This window comes from Molothrus ater, chromosome 7 (genome assembly GCF_012460135.2).
Source record: "Molothrus ater isolate BHLD 08-10-18 breed brown headed cowbird chromosome 7, BPBGC_Mater_1.1, whole genome shotgun sequence".
NCBI lineage: Eukaryota > Metazoa > Chordata > Aves > Passeriformes > Icteridae > Molothrus > Molothrus ater.
Genome location: NC_050484.2, coordinates 1,556,713 through 1,579,065, shown reverse-complemented (window position 1 = coordinate 1,579,065; position 22,353 = coordinate 1,556,713). Strand labels below are relative to the sequence as shown.

At 46.0% G+C, this 22,353-nt stretch overlaps 5 protein-coding genes across 5 annotated transcripts; all 5 read left to right on the top strand.

Annotated features, from left to right (window-relative positions):
* The first annotated feature begins 809 nt into the window (after nucleotides 1–809).
* LOC118689114 (UDP-glucuronosyltransferase 1A8-like) lies at nucleotides 810–1,820 on the top strand. Its single transcript, XM_036387199.1, has 2 exons — nucleotides 810–1,658; nucleotides 1,800–1,820. Exons 1-2 carry the CDS (start codon nucleotides 810–812, stop codon nucleotides 1,818–1,820), a joined length of 870 nt encoding a protein of 289 aa, XP_036243092.1.
* Nucleotides 1,821–2,189: 369 nt separating this feature from the next.
* On the top strand, nucleotides 2,190–5,314 carry LOC118689115 (UDP-glucuronosyltransferase 1-6-like). The gene is made up of 3 exons (XM_036387200.1): nucleotides 2,190–2,202; nucleotides 3,978–4,885; nucleotides 5,237–5,314. The coding sequence occupies exons 1-3, from the start codon at nucleotides 2,190–2,192 to the stop codon at nucleotides 5,312–5,314; spliced, it is 999 nt and encodes a 332-aa protein (XP_036243093.1).
* Nucleotides 5,315–6,879: 1,565 nt separating this feature from the next.
* Nucleotides 6,880–10,630, top strand: LOC118689116 (UDP-glucuronosyltransferase 1A8-like). The gene is made up of 2 exons (XM_036387201.1): nucleotides 6,880–7,728; nucleotides 10,568–10,630. The coding sequence occupies exons 1-2, from the start codon at nucleotides 6,880–6,882 to the stop codon at nucleotides 10,628–10,630; spliced, it is 912 nt and encodes a 303-aa protein (XP_036243094.1).
* A 2,555-nt stretch (nucleotides 10,631–13,185) lies between these two features.
* Nucleotides 13,186–19,605, top strand: LOC118689117 (UDP-glucuronosyltransferase 1A1-like). The gene is made up of 2 exons (XM_036387202.1): nucleotides 13,186–14,025; nucleotides 19,597–19,605. The coding sequence occupies exons 1-2, from the start codon at nucleotides 13,186–13,188 to the stop codon at nucleotides 19,603–19,605; spliced, it is 849 nt and encodes a 282-aa protein (XP_036243095.1).
* A 160-nt stretch (nucleotides 19,606–19,765) lies between these two features.
* On the top strand, nucleotides 19,766–20,665 carry LOC118689118 (UDP-glucuronosyltransferase 1A1-like). Its single transcript, XM_036387203.1, has one exon. The coding sequence runs from the start codon at nucleotides 19,766–19,768 to the stop codon at nucleotides 20,663–20,665; it is 900 nt and encodes a 299-aa protein (XP_036243096.1).
* Nucleotides 20,666–22,353: the final 1,688 nt, after the last annotated feature.

Here is a 22,353-nt window from a genome sequence, read left to right as displayed (position 1 = left end):
AGAACTTGTGTGCCTGAGGGATGGAGGCTGCATGGCTCTGAATATCCTGGGGTGCAATATTTTTAATTTTGCCATCAGTGGCAATGCTGTGAGGCCAGGGAAATCATGTGTGTGCTGAACCTGCTCCTTTGCTGAGTCAGGTCTGAAACCCGAGCCTCCAGTGGCTGCTAAAACTCATTAGTGCTGGTCTGAATCCTGGTGGGGAGGAGTTTTCAGCCAGCCAGGGGCCACCTCCCAGGCTGGGAAACAACTCTGTCAAGTGAGAGCTTGGGCTATACAGAGAGAGGCCAGCCCCTGTCAGCACCTCTTTGTGTTGTCCCTGGCACTGAGGAGATTCCTGCCAGCTCAGAAGAGCCCTGAGCCTTGTCCTGAGGGTCTCCTGCTCCATCCCTGGAGGAATCACCTGAGGATCCGTGTCTCCAACACAGAGAGGCTCTTTTTCATTTGTTCCTGGGGGCTTGGGGGTTGCTCACACCAACGTTGCCTCCCTGGCTCCTGGCCAAGGTGGAACACAAGGCACAACAAAGATGAGGAGTCCTGAGGGATCCCAGCAGCACGGTGAGGAGCTCACGGAACCTCGAGGAACTCCAGTGACTCAGCATTGGAGAGGTCACCAAATCTTGGCTTTCCAAGTAAGGAGGGAAAAGGCAAAATAAACTACCCACAATGCAAAGCAGTGAATCATTAACAACGGGAACATCAAAGAGCAGAGTTCAACAAATTCACCCATCAGTTGCTTTCCAAAGCATCTTCAGACTACAACCTGCAGGAGAAATCTCTTCCAGGGCCCCTACTGCGACCACAGCAACATGGCTTTGAGGCTTTGCCTTGCCTGGATTTCCATCCTCCTCCTCCTGCCCGGCCTCTCAGACGGAGGGAAGCTCCTGGTGGTGCCCATGGTGGGAAGCCACTGGCTGAGCATGCAGGAAGTGGTGGAGAAGCTGAGCGAGAGAGGACACGAGGTGGTGGTGCTGGTCCCCGAGGTGAGCTGGCAGATGGAGACCACGCAGGCCTACAAGGTGGTCACGCACCCGGTGAGCCAGACCCTGGAAGAGCTGGATAACGCCTTCCAGGAATACGTGGCCGTGCACCTGACGCAGAAGCCTTTCCCCCTCAATGCCCTGGCCATGTACAACACCTCAGTGCATCTTTTCAGCACTTTCTTTGGGCAGTGCAAGGACCTGTTCCACAGCCAGGAGACCCTGAGGTTCCTCAACCAAAGCGGCTTTGATGCCATCCTGACAGATCCTTTCTTCATGTGTGGGGCCGTCCTGGCTCATCATCTTTCTCTTCCCTTTGTGTTCTTCATGAGGGGATTTGGTTGCAACCTGCACTTTGCAGCCCCACAGTGCCCAAGCCCTCTGTCCTACATCCCGAGACTCTTCAGCTTCAACTCAGATCACATGACTTTTTTCCAGAGGGTGGAAAACGCCCTGATTTCCCTCCTGGAGCTGGATTACTGCAATGGTCTCTATGCAGAAGCGCTTAAGCTTTCCTCAGAAGTTCTTCAGAGGGATGTGTCCCTGATGGATCTGGTGAACTCGGCTGCCATTTGGATCCTGAGGTTTGACTTTGTGTTTGAGTACGTCAGGCCAGTGATGCCCAACATGGTCTTTGTGGGGGGGATCAACTGTGCTAAGAAGAAACCTCTGCCTAAGGTAATGTTCCTTTGCCTGAAATTGTACATTTCCCAATGAAAAGTCATTCTGTTGTTCAGCAAGTTTATCTGTATTGTTTGTTATTTTTTAATATTCTGGTAATGATTTAATTCATGCAGGTTTGAGTAATTGTTTCCATAGGCTGAAATCAAACAACCTTGATAGGGACTTACTTGAATTGATGAGGGTTTTGTGACAAACCAAACAAGAAAGGGATTTCTTCTGCCAGATGGGAATTACTGTCCTCAGTGAATGGGTCTTAACTACCAACCAGATCCAGTTTTGATTTCGTTTTAATGGCATCTGACATCTATTTCTTTTATCCGATCTAAAATCCAAGAGTCATCTTTTGCTTTTACCTCCAGGCTCAGCAGCATCAGTTGATTCACTTTAGTTGTATTTTCATGACAAATCATTTCCAAACTGGCTGTCTGTGTTAGGTTACTCCTGTTTGTGGGGGTGAAATATAAATGTCGCCTTGAAATGGCAAGAAATAATCTTAGAGTCATGGATTGGGTGAAAGACTCCTGAATGCAGAACTCAGGTAAGTTGTCATACTTTGACATCTGCTTTTACCAGAATTGTTCTGCAGGGTCTTAAAGCTAATCTAGAAATCTAAATCTATTGTAATAGTCAACATGCAATGTGTAAAATGGTAACACTGGCCATTTCTATCCTGGCACAAAGCAGGACACAAATCTCTTTTCCCAGGAAATTGCTCCCTCACTTCTGAATTGTGGTCACGCAATATCTCTGCACAATGTCTTGGAGCTGGAGGGGTGGGATTTTTCTTTCCTCTTTCAGATTTCTTTGATGCTCTTTGACAGGCTGATGGAGAGCTTTCTAAACTTGATAAACAAGGCAAAGAACCATATCTTAGCTAGAATATTAGGATCAAATTATATCTAAGGCATTCTATCACATTAGGGATCAGGAAAGTGGTACTTGTTTGAGATTTAAGAGGTAAATTCTTGCTGGTTCCACAATATAAGTCTCTACTTTTATATCCTGAATGTCTCAGAGCCATAAAGAGTTCATAACTTTGCCCCAGGGCTAGAGACATCCTGCCCTCATTTAAGCCCTGCCAGTGCCTGTCTTCAGACTCCTGTTAGGTGAAAATCACCTTTTCCACACTGGAAAATCTTGTATTGGCTGTTTTCAACCAACTGCTGTTTGAATAGAAAATCCAATCGAGTCCAGAGTAGAAAATACACCAAGCAGCAACTTCCAAGGTAATTTGGGCACCTCTTGTCACAACAGCTGCAATGAAGTGTTTGCATCCAGATGTCCTGCATTTACTGAGAATTATTTGTAAGTCCCTTCAGTGTCCTGCTTTCAATCTGTGCCATCTCCCATCTCTCTTGCACTGGGCCTCTCCAGAAATTGGTTTTCCATGTCTAAGGGTGGTTCCTCCATGTCCAGAGTGACAGAGTGGAGCTAGTCAGGGCAGTCCCAGCACCCTTTGTCATGAGACAAATGCCTTTGCCTCAGGCTGTAAGGATTTGTTTCTCCTGACTGAGGATGCTGGGAGTCCCAGCAGCATTTATAAAAAGAACAGGAAATGTTGTGCTGATGGCAGCCTCTCATCACAAGGACTCCTTCCTTAGCACCCTCCAAAAGGCTTTGCTCTGGCATTGCTTTCACTTGCACAAAGAGACAACCTTCCTGAGTGGCATTAGTGGGAGCTGTCACACCTTCTCCTCGATTTTGTTTTGCTCACAATACATGACACGGGTTTTCAAGACAGCAACCAAAGACCAAAACTCCTTCTTTGTGTCCCTGTGCCGGCCTCCTTTCCCTTTGTTTGCCCTGAACCCATCCATTGGTTCACTTCTTGCTGGAGTATCAGGAGGAAAAAGCCAATGGGGATCGTTGTGCTCAGATTTGGGATTGCCTGATCCATCCTGGTGGCAGTGACATCTTTGTAAGAGGTGTGGGTTTGGCTGCTTCCAGGGGCTGGGAATTCAACATCAGCCTCGTGTCCTCAGGAATGGAGTTGCATCCATTCTGCTGGGTGTATTTTTATTATTTTCTCTCCATGTATTTACCAAGTCATGGTTTTAACCACGATTATCGTTGCAACATGACATCCCTGCTCTTGGTGTCACAGACTCAGTGCTGACAGTGTCTTAGTGCTGACAGTGGTTGAAGCTTAAACATTAACAGAAAGTACAAAAGTTTCTCTATGGACACGGCTTCCCTTCCTTTCCATAAACACAGGCAAAATCACAGGATAATCACACGCGTATTGGGAAGTTAAATATTAATTTCTGCAGCCAATAAATTCCCTGCTTACTCTGCACGGACCATGGTATAAAGGAGTGCGTGGATCCCTGTGGAGCAGAACCCTCTGGATCACTCCCACCAAAATGGCTCTTTTTTACCGAGGCACCTGGATACTTCTCCTCCTGACGCTGTCTTTAATCCTGGCTGAAGGTGGAAAGATCCTGGTGGTGCCTCAGGATGGAAGTCACTGGCTCAGCATGCGCCCAGTAGTGGAGAAACTGCGGCAAAAGGGACACGAGGTTGTTGTGCTTGTACCCTCCACCAGTCTGTATATGAAGTCAGAGGAGCCTCAGAATTACACAGTCCAAGCCTATCCAATCCCTTACCCAGAGGAATACTTGGGGGAAATGCTCAAGGCCTTTGTTCATGCCCATTTTATTGAACAGTCTGTTTGGAATGTTGTTCTGACCTCGTATCAAAGCACGATAGAAATTTCCTCGGTCTTCTTCACCAACTGCAAGAGCCTCCTGCGGAACGAGGAGCTGATGCAGTACCTGCAAGAGAGCAAATTTGACTTGATTTTCACAGATCCCATCCTGATGTGTGGGCCCCTGGTGGCTGAGTATCTTGGCCTTCCTTCCGTCTACTTCCTGCGGGGCTTTCCCTGCGGAATGGATTCTGCTGCTACCCAGTGTCCAAGCCCTCCTTCCTATGTGCCCAGGTTATTCTTGGATAATTCAGACAGCATGACGTTTTCCCAGCGGGTGAAGAACGTGCTGGTCGATCTGCTGGAGCTCTTCTACTGTAAACCCATCTATGATAAGTTTGAAGAGCTTGCATATGAGGTTTTCAAAAAGAAAGTGACAGTGACGGAACTCCTGAGCCGTGGATCCTTCTGGCTGATGAGATACGATTTTGTCTTTGAGTTCCCGAGGCCAGTGATGCCAAACATGGCTTTTATCGGAGGCATTAACTGTGTTCAGAAGAAAAAACTGTCTCAGGTACAACATTTTCTTTTGTTTTTATATGGAAAAGGCAAAGTATAAATGTATCATAGAATGGCAGAGTGGGTTTGGGTTGAAAGGGACCTTCAAGATTATCTCATTCCATCCCGCTGCCACCCTGGGCAAGGGATGTCACTCCCATCCTTACATCAAACCCTGACTGACAAGAGCTTGGTGTTCAAAGATTGAAATCCTGCATGATGCAGAAATCGTATTTCCTAATACCCAGCATTCAGATATATCAGAATATATCACATCCTGCCAGACCTAAAGCCTTATCAGACTTAATTAGGAGAATTTAAGTGACATGTCGCTTTTATGCAAATGAGAGTCTCTTTTGTTGACCAGAAGAACTTTGCTATCCTCCTCTCCCAGCTGTCTCATCATGCACTGTCCATTTATCCCCTCTCCTTTCATCCACAGTGAAGGTTATAGGAATGAAGAGTTTGCCTATTTTCTACAAGTTTCTATTTTCTACAGGCATCCCCTAGATTGATTGCTTTCCATCATTCTTTATTGTCAAGGTGTCAATATCTAAGCCCCAGAAATAATCCTCTTCCAGTTCATCCTCCCCTTCTCTTCTGGACTATTGAATGAGGTTTTAAGCTGTCCTGGGTATGGATATCTCCTGTAAATTCCATTTGGGCTTTTGTGGACAAACCTTCCTGTGTTCATTTGGCAGCCTTGTCTGAGGTTATGGCCTGTCTTCTATGCATCTCCTTGCTCTGAGCTGTTTGAAAATGCCCATGAAGTTAATCCATGCTGTAAACTACCAAGATGGGATCAGCATGGGTGATGGAGCTGCTGCTCCTTTTGGAGGGCAGGTTCTTAGCAAAGTCCAGGATTTCCCACCAGGTTTGGGAAGGAACCTGCAGAAACTGCATGGGGGGAAAAAAAATCCAGCAAGATTTTCAAGGCCAGATTGCCCTGGAGACAGAAATTGTTTCCTGTGTTCACCTGCTTATAGGCTTTAAGGACAGGTTATCACCAGCATTAAACCCCAGCAATTTATAACCAAGAAGGACTTGGACACAGGGTTGAGGTCATGAACTGACCCAACACTGGGCATGAACTGACCCCTCACTGGTCATGAATGATTCCTGACTTTGTGCACTAGAGAGGTGTTGTTGGTCTTTGTTATCTGGGGTACAAGGGTGAAATGCTCTTTTGCAATGTTGTTTTATACCTGATAGGATAAGGGGTTAGCTGCAAGTTCTGTGGATGGATGAGGAAAGACTTTCTGCTACGTATCTTCCTAAAAAATGCGAGTTTGCATTAAGGAAATTTTTTTTTTTCTCAGGGATGCAATTTGGTTTTGACTATTGAAAAAAAAAAGGCAAAACCCAAACCCTGGGTACTGGTACACGGATTCCTCATGTGAATCCTCACTGTAAGTTATGTTTCACTGTACTACTGGCATCAGTTTCATTAGGTAAGAAAATGCTTTTAAAAATGCAAGATTATCTCAGTCTGTGACAACCCTGTCAGCCTTCAGTGGCAGCGATGGAGAAGAGTCCTTTCTGTGCTCTCTTGATAGGCACAGGCCTCCCATGTGGGCTCAGCAGTGTTTCTGCCCAGCCACTCTGTGGGTGCATTTTTTCATGGATTTTCCCTGCATTTTGCCATCAGCCCTTGGCTGTGGTGTGCTGGTGGCAAGAAATGCCACAAAGCCAGGGTCCTGCTGAGGAAAGAAGGTGGCATTTAGGCAATCATCTCAGCTTGGCATTTGTGAAGGTGACACACCTTTCTTGACTCACACAATGCCACCTTAAAAGTCCCAACCTGCCTTGAACCCTCCCTAATCATTGATTGTTTTCTGTGACCTTGGCACAAAGTTCTGATGACGCGAAATGGGAGGAGACGCAAAAGGGCTGAGGTGGGGCACAGCTACAAAAGTAGGCAAATCATCCTTCAGTTGCTTTCCAAAGCATCTTCAGGCTACAACGTGTAGGAGAAATCTCTTCCAGGGCCCCTACTGTGACCACAGCAACATGGCTTTGAGGCTTTGCCTTGCCTGGATTTCCATCCTCCTCCTCCTGCCCAGCCTCTCAGAAGGAGGGAAGCTCCTGGTGGTGCCCATGTTGGGAAGCCACTGGCTGAGCATGCAGGAAGTGGTGGAGAAGCTGAGCGAGAGAGGACACGAGGTGGTGGTGCTGGTCCCCGAGGTGAGCTGGCAGATGGAGACCACGCAGGCCTACAAGGTGGTCACGCACCCGGTGAGCCAGACCCTGGAAGAGCTGGATAACGCCTTCCAGGAATACGTGGCTGTGCACCTGACGCAGAAGCCTTTCCCCCTCAATGCCCTGGCCATGTACAACGCCTCAGTGCATACTTTCAGCACGTTCTTTGGGCAATGTAAGGACCTGTTCCGCAGCCAGGAGACCCTGAGGTTCCTCAACCAAAGCGGCTTTGATGCCATCCTGACGGATCCTATCTTCATGTGTGGGACTATCCTGGCTCATCATCTTTCTCTTCCCTTTGTGTTCTTCATGAGGGGATTTGGTTGCAACCTGCACTTTGCAGCCCCACAGTGCCCAAGCCCTCTGTCCTACATCCCGAGACTCTTCAGCTTCAACTCAGATCACATGACTTTTTTCCAGAGGGTGGAAAATGCCCTGATTTCCCTCCTGGAGCTTGATTACTGCAGTGTTTACTATGGGGAAGCACTTAAGCTTTCCTCAGAAGTTCTTCAGAGGGATGTGTCCCTGATGGACCTGGTGAACTCGGCTGCCATTTGGATCCTGAGGTTTGACTTTGTGTTTGAGTACGTCAGGCCAGTGATGCCCAACATGGTCTTTGTGGGGGGGATCAACTGTGCTAAGAAGAAACCTCTGCCTAAGGTAATGTTCCTTTGCCTAAAATTGTACATTTCCCAATGAAAAGTCATTCTGTTGTTTCAGCAAGTTTATCTGTATTCTTTCCTATTTTTTTTTTTATTTCTGGTAATGATTTAATTCATGCAGGTTTGAGTAATTGTTTCCATAGGCTGAAACCAAACAACCTTGATAGGGACTTACTTGAATTGATGAGGGTTTTGTGACAAACCAAACAAGAAAGGGATTTCTTCTGCCAGATGGGAATTACTGTCCTCAGTGAATGTGTCTTAACCACCAACCAGATCCAGTTTTGATTTCGTTTTAATGGCATCTGACATCTATTTCTTTTATCCGATCTAAAATCCAAGAGTCATCTTTTGCTTTTACCTCCAGGCTCAGCAGCATCAGTTGATTCACTTTAGTTGTATTTTCATGACAAATCATTTCCAAACTGGCTGTCTGTGTTAGGTTACTCCTGTTTGTGGGGGTGAAATATAAATGTCGCCTTGAAATGGCAAGAAATAATCTTAGAGTCATGGATTGGGTGAAAGACTCATGAATGCAGAACTCAGGTAAGTTGTCATACCTTGACATCTGCTTTTACCAGAATTGTTCTGCAGGGTCTTAAAGCTAATCTAGAAATCTAAATCTATTGTAATAGTCAACATGCATTCTCTAAAATGGTAACACTGGCCATTTCTATCCCGGCACAAAGCAGGACACAAATCTCTTTTCCCAGGAAATTGCTCCCTCACTTCTGAATTGTGGTCACGCAATATCTCTGCACAATGTCTTGGAGCTGGGGGGGTGGGATTTTTCTTTCCTCTTTCAGATTTCTTTGATGCTCTTTGACAGGCTGATGGAGAGCCTTCTAAACTTGATAAAGAAGGCAAAGAATAATATTCTTAAGTAGAAAATGAAATGTAAGGCATTCTATCTCATTAGGCTGACAAGAGTGACATCAGTTTGAGATTTAAGAGGCAAATTCTTGCTGGTTCCAGAATAGAAGTTTTTACTTTTATATCCTGAAGGTTTTAGAGCTGCAAAGCATTCATAACTTTGCTACAAGGATAGAGACCTCCTGCCCTCACTTTATTCCTGCCAGCTCCTGTCTTCAGACTCCTGTCAGGTGAAAATCACATGTTCCACACCTGGAAAAATCTTCTGTAATTATCCTTTCTTCAGGCTCTTTTCTAGCTGCATTTTCTACAGACTGCAGAGGAATTTCTCCTATTTCACTTTGAATAGTACCCAGCAGGTGAGTGTAAACAAGAGTAAATTGAGTCACAGGGGGTAATGGAATCTACCTGTTCCCACATGCCAGTAAAACCCTGGGTTGGTCATTGCTGCTCAGAAACATAATCCTATGGGAGGATTGAACCCATTGCTCAACAGGTAAGAAAAGAAAAAGGATTACTGGGAGAGGAGAGAGAGGAGGAGATGCAAATTGCAGCTTCTTCCTCAGACAAGGAATCCAGAGGCCTTTTTCTTACACCGCTTCCATAGTTTTCCACAGGCAGGGCAATGGGGCACGGTGGTCTCATTCCAGGTAAGAGCTCCTCTCTGCTGGATGTGATGGTCCCATGGAGGAGCTGCTCTGAGCTGAAGGAGCTCAGGCTTGTGCAGAACTGGCCCTACTTACCTTATCCAGCTGGGAATCCAATCCTAAATTGTGTAAGGATCATCACAGAGGTTGTGGGAGAACATGAGACCACAGGGCTGGGCCTGGGGGACCACAAACTGTATTTACACCTTGTGTAAGCTGCCTCAGGCTGATTTCGTCTTGGCCTGCACTTTGCATGGGGAGTTGTCTCAACAGCAATTACACCTTCATTAACAGGCAGAGAAATCCCAAGTTTCCAACCCCTCAAGTGTCTGGAAGTTTAACACAAGGCTTGCAGCAATCAGAGCCAATATCTTGGCTCTAAGAAGTACCTGAAGGCTGGCATGGTGACATTGCAAATCAACTCAAACTGTGAGCCCTGAGACACTCTGGTGACAATTTCATCATTAGCCAAAGTTAGTGCAAAGCTGCTTTTCTAGCCAGCTCAGAAAAACAAAGGTACTATGATTTGATATGTTTCTATTATTAGATTAAACCAAAGTTCAGGAATTTAAGCTACAGCCACCTCCCAAATGTCTCTCTGTTCTTTTCTCACCTAAACTCCCAGTACTTATTTAAACTGGTCAACTGAAAACATTTAATTAACCCCAGGTTTAAGTAGGTAGGTACTCAAGTAAAGACCAAGTGTAACTGAATAAACACCTTTTTCTCACCAGCACAGGGCTTAAGAGCACAGATCCTGCTTTAAAACCCTCTCCATGTTCCCAAGGTTTCTATTCATGGCTTAGGAAACAGCTGCCCTGGAAATGATCTGTGTTCTACGATTTGCTTCTTGCTCTCACAAAAATTTCTATTCCTTTCCAACTCATGTATTTGCTTGTATGGGTTGTTTTTCCTCTAAAGCTAGTGTATCTCCACAGTGTTAAAAAAAACCCTAAAAAACCTGAGGGGGAATCAGGCAGGTTCCTGTCAGCAGCCACCAACCTGCATTTCCCAGATGCTGCTTAGCACCAAAAAAAGGGTCTGGGTTCAGTTACACAAGGACTCCTCCATGGATAAGCCTGATCCATCATTCAGGAACCAGGGGAATCAAATTACATAGAATCACAGGCTGTTTTGGGTTGGAATGAATTTTAAAACTCTTCCCATTCCACCTCCTGCCATGGGCAGGCACACCTTCCATTAGCCCAGCTCGCTCCAAGCCTGTCCAGCCTGGCCTTGGAAACTGTCAGGGATGCACAGCTTCTCTGGGCATCAGCCCCACACTCTTTTGGCTGAGAAACCTTTTCCTGCTTGCAGGACCCAGAGTTTGAGTTGGTCTGCAATCTCACCTCACAGCAGGGAAGCAAATCCAGTGGATGAAACCAACACTTCCAGGATGAAACCTACACTTTTGCTGTAGTTTTAGTGGTGCTGAGGTTTCTGTTTGCTGCTCTCTTTCCTTAGTGCCACTCAGAAAGAAATCCACACATCGCAGCCAGTCCCACTCACAGGTGAACAGTTTGAGAAAGTTTTAGCTCCTCTTGGAGCTGAAGCAATGGCAGGATGAGGGGCCCAAAGCCTGCAGAGCTGCTCCATCACTCCCTGCCAGCTCCAAGAGACTCCCTGGAATAACCCAAACAAGCTTTATCCTTTCTGAGAGGAAAACTAACCTGCAGTCCTGGCTCACCCAAGCCTTGATGCTCTTTCCTATTGCAATGGGGAAGGCTTTCCTCCAAGCAGGCACCTGGCTATCTCACATTTGGAATCCTCAGTTCCTCAATTGCACATAAAACAGGAGCTGGAAACAAGCACCACACCCTTCAGAGCTGAGAGAGGTCCATGTGCCCTTTGCTACTCATCATGAAAAAACAAACACAAACTTACCTCTTCCTTATCAGAAAAATGAGCCTGGCTGTTTATTTTCTCAATAACAATTACTTAACTCTGACCTCAGCTGATCCTGTGCTAATCTAAGAACTTAATTCTTTCTTTGTTTGTCCTGCCTTTATCTCTGATTTCTCTTGCCCTTCCTCTTGCTGCCTCACTTTTCACACAGTTTTTGCTCTGATGGTCTGGTGCAAAAAGTAGGGAGCCTGTGGAGTCCGTAAGGAAGTGTGGCCACCCTGTCAAGAGACTTTTTCTGTTATAGTCAAGGGAAATGAACTTGTATTGGCTGTTTTCAGCCAACTGCTGTTGCCAATGAAAATCCACTTGAGTCCAGAGTAGAAAACACACCAAGCAGCAACTTCCAAGGTAATTTGGTCAGTTCTTGTCACAACAGCTGCAATGAAGTGTTTGCATCCAGATGTCCTGCATTGACTGAGAATTATTTGTAAGTCCCTTCAGTGTCCTGCTTTCAATCTGTGCCATCTCCCATCTCTCTTGCACTGGGCCTCTCCAGAAATTGGTTTTCCATGTCTAAGGGGGGTTCCTCCACGTCCAGAGTGACAGAGTGGAGCTAGTCAGGGCAGTCCCAGCACCCTTTGTGTGTCATGAGACAAATGCCTTTGCCTCAGGCTGTAAGGATTTGTTTCTCCTGACTGAGGATGCTGGGAGTCCCAGTAGCATTTATAAAAAGAACAGGAAAACGTTGTGCTGATGGCAGCTTCTCATCACAAGGACACGTTCCTTTTGTGGACCAACCTTCCTGTGTTCGTTTGGCAGCCTTGTCTGAGGTTGTGGCCTGTCTTCTGTGCATCTCCTTGCTCTGAGCTGTTTGAAAATGCCCATGAAGTTAATCCATGCTGTAAACTACCAAGATGGGATCAGCATGGGTGTTGGAGCTGCTGCTCCTTTTGGAGGGCAGGTTCTCAGCAAAGTCCAGGATTTCCCACCAGGTTTGGGAAGGAACCTGCAGAAACTGCATGGGGGGAAAAAAAATCCAGCAAGATTTTCAAGGCCAGATTGCCCTGGAGACAGAAATTGTTTCCTGTGTTCACCTGCTTATAGGCTTTAAGGACAGGTTATCACCAGCATTAAACCCCAGCAATTTATAACCAAGAAGGACTTGGACACAGGGTTGAGGTCATGAACTGACCCAACACTGGTCATGAACTGACCCCTCACTGGCCGTGAACGATTCCTGACTTTGTGCACTAGAGAGGTGTTGTTGGTCTTTGTTATCTGGGGTACAAGGGTGAAATGCTCTTTTGCAATGTTGTTTTATACCTGATAGGATAAGGAGTTAGCTGCAAGTTCCGTGGATAGATGAGGAAAGACTTTCTGCTACTTATCTTCCTAAAAAATGCGAGTTTACTTTAAGGAAATTTTTTTTTTCTCAGGGATGCAATTTGGTTTTGACTATTGAAAAAAAAAAGGCAAAACTCCAGTCCTGGGTACTGGCACACAGATCCCTCATGTGAATCCTTACTGTAAGTTATGTTTCACTGTACTACTGGCATCAGTTTCATTAGGTAAGAAAATGCTTTTAAAAATGCAAGATTATCTCAGTCTGTGACAACCCTGCCAGCCTTCAGTGGCAGCGATGGAGAAGAGTCCTTTCTGTGCTCTCTTGACAGGCACAGGCCTCCCATGTGGGCTCAGCAGTGTTTCTGCCCAGCCACTCTGTGGGTGCATTTTTTCATGGATTTTCCCTGCATTTTGCCATCAGCCTTTGGCTGTGGTGTGCTGGTGGCAAGAAGTGCCACAAAGCCGGGGTCCTGCTGAGGGACGAAGGTGCCATTCAGCCAATAACCTCAGCTTGGTGTGTGTAAGGGTGACACACCTTTCTTGACTCACGCAATGCCACCTTTGAAGTCCCAACCTGCCCTGAACCCTCCCTCATCATTGATTGCTTTCTGTGACCTTGGTGCAAAGATATGATGACCCCAAATGGGAGGAGACTCAAAAGGGCTGAGGTGGAGCACGGCTACAAAAGCTGGCAGAGCACTCCTGGCCTCTCTGGTGCCAGGCTTCCACTCTGCACGGCTCACACCATGCTGGTGGCACTGCTGCTGCCCTTGCTGTGCCTCCTGAGCCCGGCTGCTGCCGGGAGGCTGCTGGTGATCCCCATGGAGGGCAGCCACTGGCTCAGCATGAAAAAAGTGCTGATGGAGCTGAGCAAGAGAGGGCACCAAATCGTGGTCATCGCACCGGACAACAAAATCCTGATCGATTCCTCGGATGTCTACGAACTGAAAACCTACCCTGTGCCATTGATGAAGGAAGACGTGGAAGAACAGTTACGCTACTTCAGTGCAAGAGTTTTCAGCCAAGAGCCTTTCCTGGTGAGATTCTGGAAGCGTTTGGAAGATTACCGGCAGAGCGGAGCCCTTTTTCATGCTTCGTGCAAGTCCTTGCTGCACAACCAAGAGCTGCTGAAGTACATTGGACAGGGTCACTTCGATGCCCTGCTCACGGATCCCGTATCACCCTGTGGGCAGATCATTGCCCTGCACTTCTCCATCCCCAGTGTTTTCTTCCTGCGGCTGGTTCCGTGTGCCTTGGAGGTTCGCGCGGCTCAGGGCCCGGACCCGCCGTCCTACGTCCCACGCATGTTCTCGGAGAACACCGACCACATGACCTTCTCCCAGAGGGTCAAGAACTTCCTGATTGCCCTTTCCGAGTCCTTCATCTGCAATATTGCCTATTCTCCCTTTGAGGAGCTGGCCTCAGAGTTCCTCCAAAAACCCATGACAATGACGGAGATTTTAAGTCACGGATCCATCTGGCTAAGGAGAATCGACTTTGTCTTTGAGTATCCCATGCCTGTCATGCCCAACATGGTTTTCATTGGAGGCATCCACTGTGGAGAGAAGAAGAAGCCCTTATCTCAGGTCAGTGGCTGGCAACCTGGGAGGGGTTGTGACACTCACACAGCTGCATGGTCCAAGTGAGGTGTTTGAGAGGGATGAATCTTATCTCTCTCTTGGAGGGAGACTATTTCCAAGAGCCTGAGCTGTTGGCTCAAGGGCAGTGGCCTTAAGCTGCCAGAGGAAAGGATTAGACAGGATATTGGGAAGAAATTCTTCCCTGTGAGGTTGGGGATGCCCTGGCACATGTTGTTCAGAGAAGCTGTTACTGCCTCACCTGTGGATGTGTCCATGGCCAGATTGGACAGGGCTTGGAGCCACCTGGGATAGCGGAAGGTGTCCCTGCTCATGGCACAGGAAGTGGAAGGGGATGAGCTTTAAGGTCCTTTTCAATCCAAACCATTCTGGAATTCTACCTACGGATATTATTTAGTTTAATCCCTTTTGTACAGCCAATCCACATAAAAAACAAGGAGCACAAGATGGAATTCCAGCTCCTTTCTTTTGGTCTGCCCAACATGGGGATTTTGTTTGGTGATGGCATCACGTGCTATACTGTGTTTAATTCCATCTGAAATCTGGCACAGAAATTCTCAGGCAGGAATTAATGCCACAAATGGGCTGGTGGATTATAACACCTCTTCAATAATTCTTTGCCTCACGTAGAAGGCAGGAGAATATTTCTTCAAGACCATTAGCTGCTTATTTAGTCAGAAAAATACCTCACTAGGTCATGTGCAAGAGCATCATGTTCTCTGTTATGTACCAGAAGTTTTTGAGTCAAAGGCTTATATTTTGTGAAGGTTTTTGTCTATGAGTTCCCATGAAAACGAGCTGAAATCTCAGCTGCTATTTTAGGACACATCCAGTTAGGATGGGGAGATTTTGATGGGTCGTTGCTGGGGAATCTGTGGTCTAAAAAGCCCCTGATTAGCTCGCTGGTGCTCAGGATGTACATTAGCTTCTTGCTGTATGTGATGTGTATTGTTGCTTGCTTGTGCTGTCAGTGGAATGGTCTCATGTGAAGCCAGGGATTAAGTGGAAGAGGAATGAAGGAGAAGGGAACTCTCCTCAGCAGTGCTGCATCTGTAGTTAGTGTCATGCTGCTCTCTCAGCAATACATCATTTGGTTTCCTAAAAAGTTTTATCTTTGTGGACATTATTAAAAAATCAACAAACTCTCCTCTCTTCTTCCCTCAAACTTTTTTCACTTGCCAGACTTTCCAAAGCCCTTAGAATAGATTCTTCTGGCCTAGCACCACTCTTCGCTGAAATTCACAGGCTTTTGTTAACATGAATGACTGAAACTTCAAAAGAAAAGAGATTTGCTTTTCACACCTTCCTCAGAGCCAACCTTCCCTACCATTGGGCTTTGCTAGTTCAGCTTCATTGAGTTGTTTGTTTCTGTTGCTCTTCTGCTTTTCCACAGAAGTCTCTTTCAAATTGTTATCAAGCCCCCCTTTTATAAGGGCAGTGCTTTTTCCTGTCTCTTCTCTCCATCAGAGCTGCTTAACAGGTCCTCAGGGACAAAGCCAGGCAGATCCTCTGGGAAAGCAGCAGGACATCCTGCCTGCAGGCAAAAGCATGGAGCAGCTCCAGCGTGGAACCAACTCTTCTCTGAGGATGATGGAGAGAGATAGATCAGGATGAGAACAAGGAGTAGGGTATTTGACTCTACTCAACCCAGTGGTTTTCCTTTACTGATGCAAACCCTCTACTTCTCCAGTGGATTAAATTCGTACCCGGTGGTGTTCCTGGCTCCAGTGCTGAGCTATATGTAAATCCCAGAGCCTCTTCCTAAGGGTTTACATAGATACTGTGCTGCAAAGTGGCCCACTCTTTTTTAATTTTAAACATGAACTTGCCAATCATTTCAGAACAGCTGTAAAATCCTTCTCAAAAAGAAGGAAAGAAATAAAGTATTTTAGTACCTGGTTTCAGCAAGCCTGGTTACTTCCAAGTTCCAGCGCTATTCTCGAGGGTTGTTTTTGGCAAAGCCTGATTTTATTTTCAATCTAGCATCAATCAGCACAGATTGGGGCTGAAGGGAGCCCTACTTACCAAGCCCAGTTCCGTCCAACCCAAATTCATTAATCACTTAAATGACTCATCAATGCCTTCAATGGTTACCAGTGAATGGTTCTGCTGGAAAAGCTGGGTCGTTAAGGGGGAATATGGGAATCTGGCAGTGAGCTGTGGCTGTATTTAAAAGATGCTAGGTCGGGGCAGATGAGCAGAATTTGGATTTCTGGGAATATGGCTCCTGTGGGTAAATACAGCTCCTCAGCTTTGGTGGGGATTCTGCTTTTTCTGTCCCTGCTGTGCTCGGCTTGTGGTGGGAAGCTGCTGGTGGTGCCCATGGATCAAAGTCACTGGCTTAGCCTGCGCCTGCTGGTAGTGGCTCTCAGCCAGAAAGGCCACCAAATTGTCACCATGGCATTGGAAGCGAACTTGGGCATGGAAGCATCTGCATATTGCAGCTTCAAAAGTTATCCAGTGTGGTTATACAGGGACAAGCTGAGAGCACGTGTGCGCTCCCTTGGGAATGTTATAGATGGATAATGAGATGATTGGCTCTTGCAATTAAAAGAAAACTATTGTGTGAATATTAGAAAAGCTTTAGTGATGTGTAGTTATGTTATTGTAGTTTAGATGTCCTCTGTTCTCCCCATAGTTCCCTTTCCCCCCTGTATTGTTGCCATCAGACAGCTGGGCTGTCTAGGACAGGTACAAAGAAGGCTGCACATGTGCCCCTTGCATGGGGCAGTTGGGAATGGAAAAGCTTGGTGCTTGGGGGTGAGGCATGGCAACACCTGACCTCCAATCCAGTTACAAGAAAGCAGTCTCCAGCAATAAATGGCAAAGAAGAGCTGACTGACAGACTTTGGGAGGGCCAGGGCTGGCTGATGCAACCCCCAGGGGTGCTCTATAAAAGACCGAGCACCCATCTTGAAGACAAACCAGCCACGTGGTATGCACGAGGGCAGTTCCCAGCACCGCAGCTTTTTCCTTATGTAGTCCTTTGTTGTATTTTTGTTAAGGTTTAATAAACCTTTTTTAAATTTTCAAAATGAGCAGTTGTTTCTCAGAGGAATGATCCTTTTGAAAGAAAATCTTTTCGTCAAAGAGTTACTGCTATGCTTAAAAAAGTCCGTTCACCTCCAACCTCTACACCTCTTCCTGCGGCGGTCTGCTGCGCAACAAAGATCTGACACGGTATCTCCAAAGTTCTCACGGATCCTCTTGTATCCTGCAGACAAACCCTGGCTCTGCATCTCTCAGTCCTGTTTTCTTTCTCCAGGGATTTCCCTGCAGTTCAGATTTGCAGGTTGCTCAGTGTTCAGATCTGCCTTCCTTCATGCCAAAAACACTCAGGGACAGCTCAGACCACATGGTGTTTACCCAGCATGTGGAAAACTCAGCTCTCAAGTTCATAGATTTCTTTCTTTGCCATTTTTCCTATTTCCCATTTAAACTTTGGAGCTCAGATGTTCTTCACAGACAAGTAACACTGGAGGAGCTCTTAGCCATGGATCCATTTGGCTTGAAAGAACAGATTTTGGGTTTGAGTATCCCATGCCAGTATGAGAAATGACTGCTCACCTTTAAAAAAAATTAAAGGTTTATTAAACCTTAACAAAAAATACAATAAAAGGACTAAATAAGGAAAAATTACAGCACTGAGAGCCCCAGTGATTATCAGCCACGTGCTCATCTACAAAATGGATGTTCTGCCTTTTACATCCTTATTGCCTCCAAAAGTTTTGTCAGTCAACTCTTTCTCTGCCGTCTAGTGGTGGAGATCACTTACTTACATCTTGACTGGAGGTGAGGTGTTGATATGCCCTGCCTCCTGGTAACAAGCCAGCCTCCTCTAAATGCCCTCACTACTAAGGCTACTACTACTATGACAAGGGGGAGGGGAAAGCGGACTATGGGAGGACATATTACTGTAACATTACGATACATTTTAACATCCACATTACATCTATCTCTCAGTTGTGAGAGCCAATCATTACATTACTTATCTATAACACCAGTGGTTCCCAATATATTTTTACTGAAGGTATAAACTGTGGAAAGAAAAAGCCATTATCTCAGGTTCAGTAATTGCCGTGGTAAAATATATGGATGTTTAATGCTGTTTGCAAATGTTTTGTGTGTCTATAACTATGTCCATGAATTTGTTTTACTGTCACAATTGATTTTTAAAAACAGAGAATCTTTTTGGTTAATAGACCTACCCTTTCGTAATTTAAAAATGAAGCATCATAATGCACCAAATGGTAGATAATGTTCTGGTTGCTCTGGCAGCATCTGCATCTGCAAGAGCTTTATGCTGCCTTCCCAAAAGTTTCTCTACAAAGGATGTGCCTAGAGCTACTGTAGTTTGATAAATGTCCTTAAAAATATTTTGGTGTATGCTATCAACCACTACACTAAATGATTTTATTGTCAAAATTACTTCTGTGCAATAATTTTCATGATTAGGGCTTGTCTGCAAATCTTGTCTGTGCATTAATATTGTTTGCTTTCATGGCCCAGGGGCAAACACTTCCCAGACTGATCTAGAATGGTATTTCTGAGTTCTTGATTCAATTTTAAGTACAGCTGACAAAAACCATGTCTGTGTCCTTCCTCCTTCCAGACCCTACTTCATCCTTCCAAAAAGAAGCCTTGCAGGGAAATGAACTTTGATAGTCAATTTTCCATCTTCCTCATAGTGTCACAATATAAAACTGGTAAAGAATCCAGACCATTTCCTGTGTGAAGATTTAATATTTTTTCTAATCTTTTGCAAATGGAAAACAATATGGAATGTCAGGAGGGGAGGAATTATCTTACACTGAAAATTAATGTTTGGAAAATTAATGATTCATTAATTGGCTTTTTTGAGTAGACCACTTGTTCAAAGATCCCTCATTTACTTAAATCATAGAATGTCTCCTAGGAGGGTCTGTTCCAGGCACAGAGGTGAGGTTGACAGGTTGGTAGTTCCCTGGGGCTTCCTTTCTGTCCTTTTTAAAGGTGGGTGCAATGTTTCCCTTTTCCCAGTCACTGTAATTTCACCTGCCAGGACTTTTCAAATATCATGGAGAATGCTTTGGCAACTCCATCAACCAATTCCCTCAGGACTCTGAGATGCATCTCATGGAGCCCCATGAGTTTGGGTCATCAGGTGCCCTTATGTTTGGATTCCTCAAGTGGTCGCATGATCTTCTCTTACACTGGGTGGAATTCTGCTCCCCCAGCCACATTTTGCCATCCATCCATCCATCCACTGAAGAGGTGTGGGAAGAGAGGTTGCCAGTGAAGGCTGAGGCAAGGAAAGTTCTTGAGTCCCTCAGCCTTTACTTTGTCCATTGTTTCCAGCATCCTAGTCTTGCTTACTGGGGGGGGAAGACTTCCTTTGGCCTTCCTGTTGTGGCCCTTGTTGTTATTTTCACCCCTGGCCAAGTTCAGCTCCATCTGCACCTTGGACTTCCTGACATCCTCCCTACATAACCAGGCAGCGTTCCTCCAACCCAGTGTTCCTCCAATAGAGAGAGGGGAGTGTTTCCCAGGGTAACTCAGGCCCTGATTTGTGTCTGCCAGATAAGATGAACCTAAACCTTTCTGCTACCTTTGCCATGTCCAGGATTAAACATTTACCAAATGCAAATAAGTCTGAAGACCATCCATAAAAATCAGAGACCAGATCACTTAAAATCACAAAGCTGGGGAACTCTTTCTGAGTGGAGACACTCAGCCGATCCCTGCAGGAATGGCCCCAGGGCTCAGGGCTTCTCCACCAGTTGTGCTTCTGCTCCTGTCCCTGCTGGGTCTGGCTGCTGCTGGGAAGCTCCTGGTGGTGCCAGTGGATGGGAGCCACTGGCTCAGCATGCGCGAGGTGCTGGACATCCTGAGGCAGAAGGGACACGAGGTGGTCGTGGTGGCACCCGAGGTGACTTTGCACATCAAGCCATCCAAGAACTTTGTGATGAAAATGTACCCAGTCCCCTACACAAAGGAAGCTTTGAAGAAACAATTCCAGGCATTTTTTCATTTTTCATTTGAACAAGGATCTTTTCTGGAAAGATTTGTTAAAGCGTACCAAGGTATCAAAAGAATCACTTACTTTGGGGTCACCAGCTGTGGACATCTCCTGCAAAACAAAGAGCTCATCAGGTACCTTGAGGAGAGCAAGTTTGATGCCGTCCTTACAGACCCTGTCCTACTATGTGGAGCAATCCTGGCGAAGCACCTTTCCCTTCCTTCTGTCTATTTCTTACGAGGAATCCCGTGTGGGTTAGATTTTGAAGCCACTCAGTGTCCCAAGCCTCCTTCCTATGTCCCCAGGGGATTTACACAATTTACACACCACATGACCTTTCTTCAGCGAGTGAAGAATCTACTTCATGACATCCCAGATATTTTCCTCTGTGATTTTGCCTTTGAACCCTACTCAAAACTGGCTTCCGAGTTCCTGCAGCAAGATGTGACTGTGCTGGATCTCTTACGCCAGGCTTCAGTTTGGCTCATGAGGTCAGATTTTGTTTTAGAGTATCCAAGGCCTTTGATGCCCAACATCATTCCAATAGGAGGAGTAAACTGTGCTCACAAGGAGCTGCCTCAGGTGGGTCACACTGTTTTAATTCATGCCATGATTGGTTTCTGTGTTTAGGAGGGGGGGATTTTTTTATGCAATAGGTACTGAGTTTCTGTTTCTGGTGAGTGCGGTGAATCCTAATGAAAGGAACCGTTTATCTCTCCTTCTTCCTGACTTCCACTTTGTGTGTAGACAGCTTTTCCTTCTGGCTTTTAAACAGTGCTCTGTTGAAGGGAATCACCAGGGTTATCTGGTGAAGGTCTGTGATGGGACATTGATTCCACCAGCAGAGTGCCCTGCTCTGATGCCTGGAGCAGGTTTGATTTGACACGTCCAGCAAGCCTTGACTGGCACTGATGGTTTGGGTTCAGCCTTAGGGATGATGCCAAACTTTGGGATCCCTTGGATGCTGGCAAGAGCCCTGTGCAGTGTTCCTCCTGGAGAGCCTCCTCTGCTGCTCCAGGGGAGAACCTGGTGAGTTGGGTGAGTGCTTTTGGTGCCCTTGCTTTCTCTTCAGTCCTGTTCGTTAGGATTGATGTGCGCTGGGATAATGAAGCCCACATTATGGCTATTCCACCCATCCCCAAGTGTGGAGGTGGCTGTGACATATGACAGACATCCCTGTGCACAGTGGGATTGGCCACGTGAGCTTTCACACAACTCCATCACTGCTGGACATCATGGGTGCTTTGTCAGTGACAAAAAGGAAGCCAGAATTAGGCCCTGAATTGTTCTGTGAAAAGCCTCCCTCAAAGAGTGTTGTCAGAATTTGACACTGGCTAGAAGCTAGGCACCCACAAAAAAAAACCATTTACTCATTCTCTTCTGCTATATTGGAGCAGAGGAGAGGGAAAGGAAAGACAAAAGGGGCTCATGAGTTGAGGTAGGGATTGGAAGGAAACACTTTAAGGGCAGAACAGGCTCAAAACTTAAAAGGTATAAAGAAAAATTTATTAACAGAATTAAGAGAGGATAATGAGAACTACTTTTTGAATACCTTGAGAACTACTTTTTGAATACCTTCCCCTGCACCCCTCACCCTTCTTTCATTCCCACCAACAATGCAGAGAGACAAAACATGAGGGTTGTAGTCAGTTTGTCACTTCTAAAAATCTTTCTTCAGTTTGCTTAGGGAGAGGAGTATGTTCTGCTATGTGGGGGTCTTTTTCATGGAACAGTTCTCTGTACTTCTCCAATGTGGTTCTAATTTTCATGAGTAGCAGTCATGCCCCACCTGCTACAACATGAGTCCCTCCCAGGGGCAAAGCAGTCTTCCTATAACTGTTTGCGTGGGTCATTTTTCTTCATGCCATGTAGTCTTTTAAGGATGAGCTGTTCTAGTTTGGAAGCAAGGGTCTTCTATCGCTGGAAGCAAGGATCTTTTCTCTGTGTTCAAATTCCTCACTAGATCACAGCTTTTCAGCATCCACACGCTCCAGCGTGAGCACTCTTTCTCACAGGCTGCAGGTGAACTCTGAATTCCCCCATGCACTTCATAAATTACAGGGAAACTGTTGTTTTTTAGACCTCACCAGAGCATGCAGAGGCATCTCAGCTCCAAGGCCTGGAGCACCTCCTCCACCCCCTCCCTCCTTTTCACCAACCTTAGTGTCATCATGTTGTTCTCCTCACATCTTCACTTCTCCCTTTCCTCTGACTCGTGAGAGAATTGCTGTCTGTATGTTCATTTCTTCTCACGTTCTATAAATTGAAAAGTTTCTGTAGAGTCCTGCAGCACTGAAAGGTTGATCTGATCTGGCCCC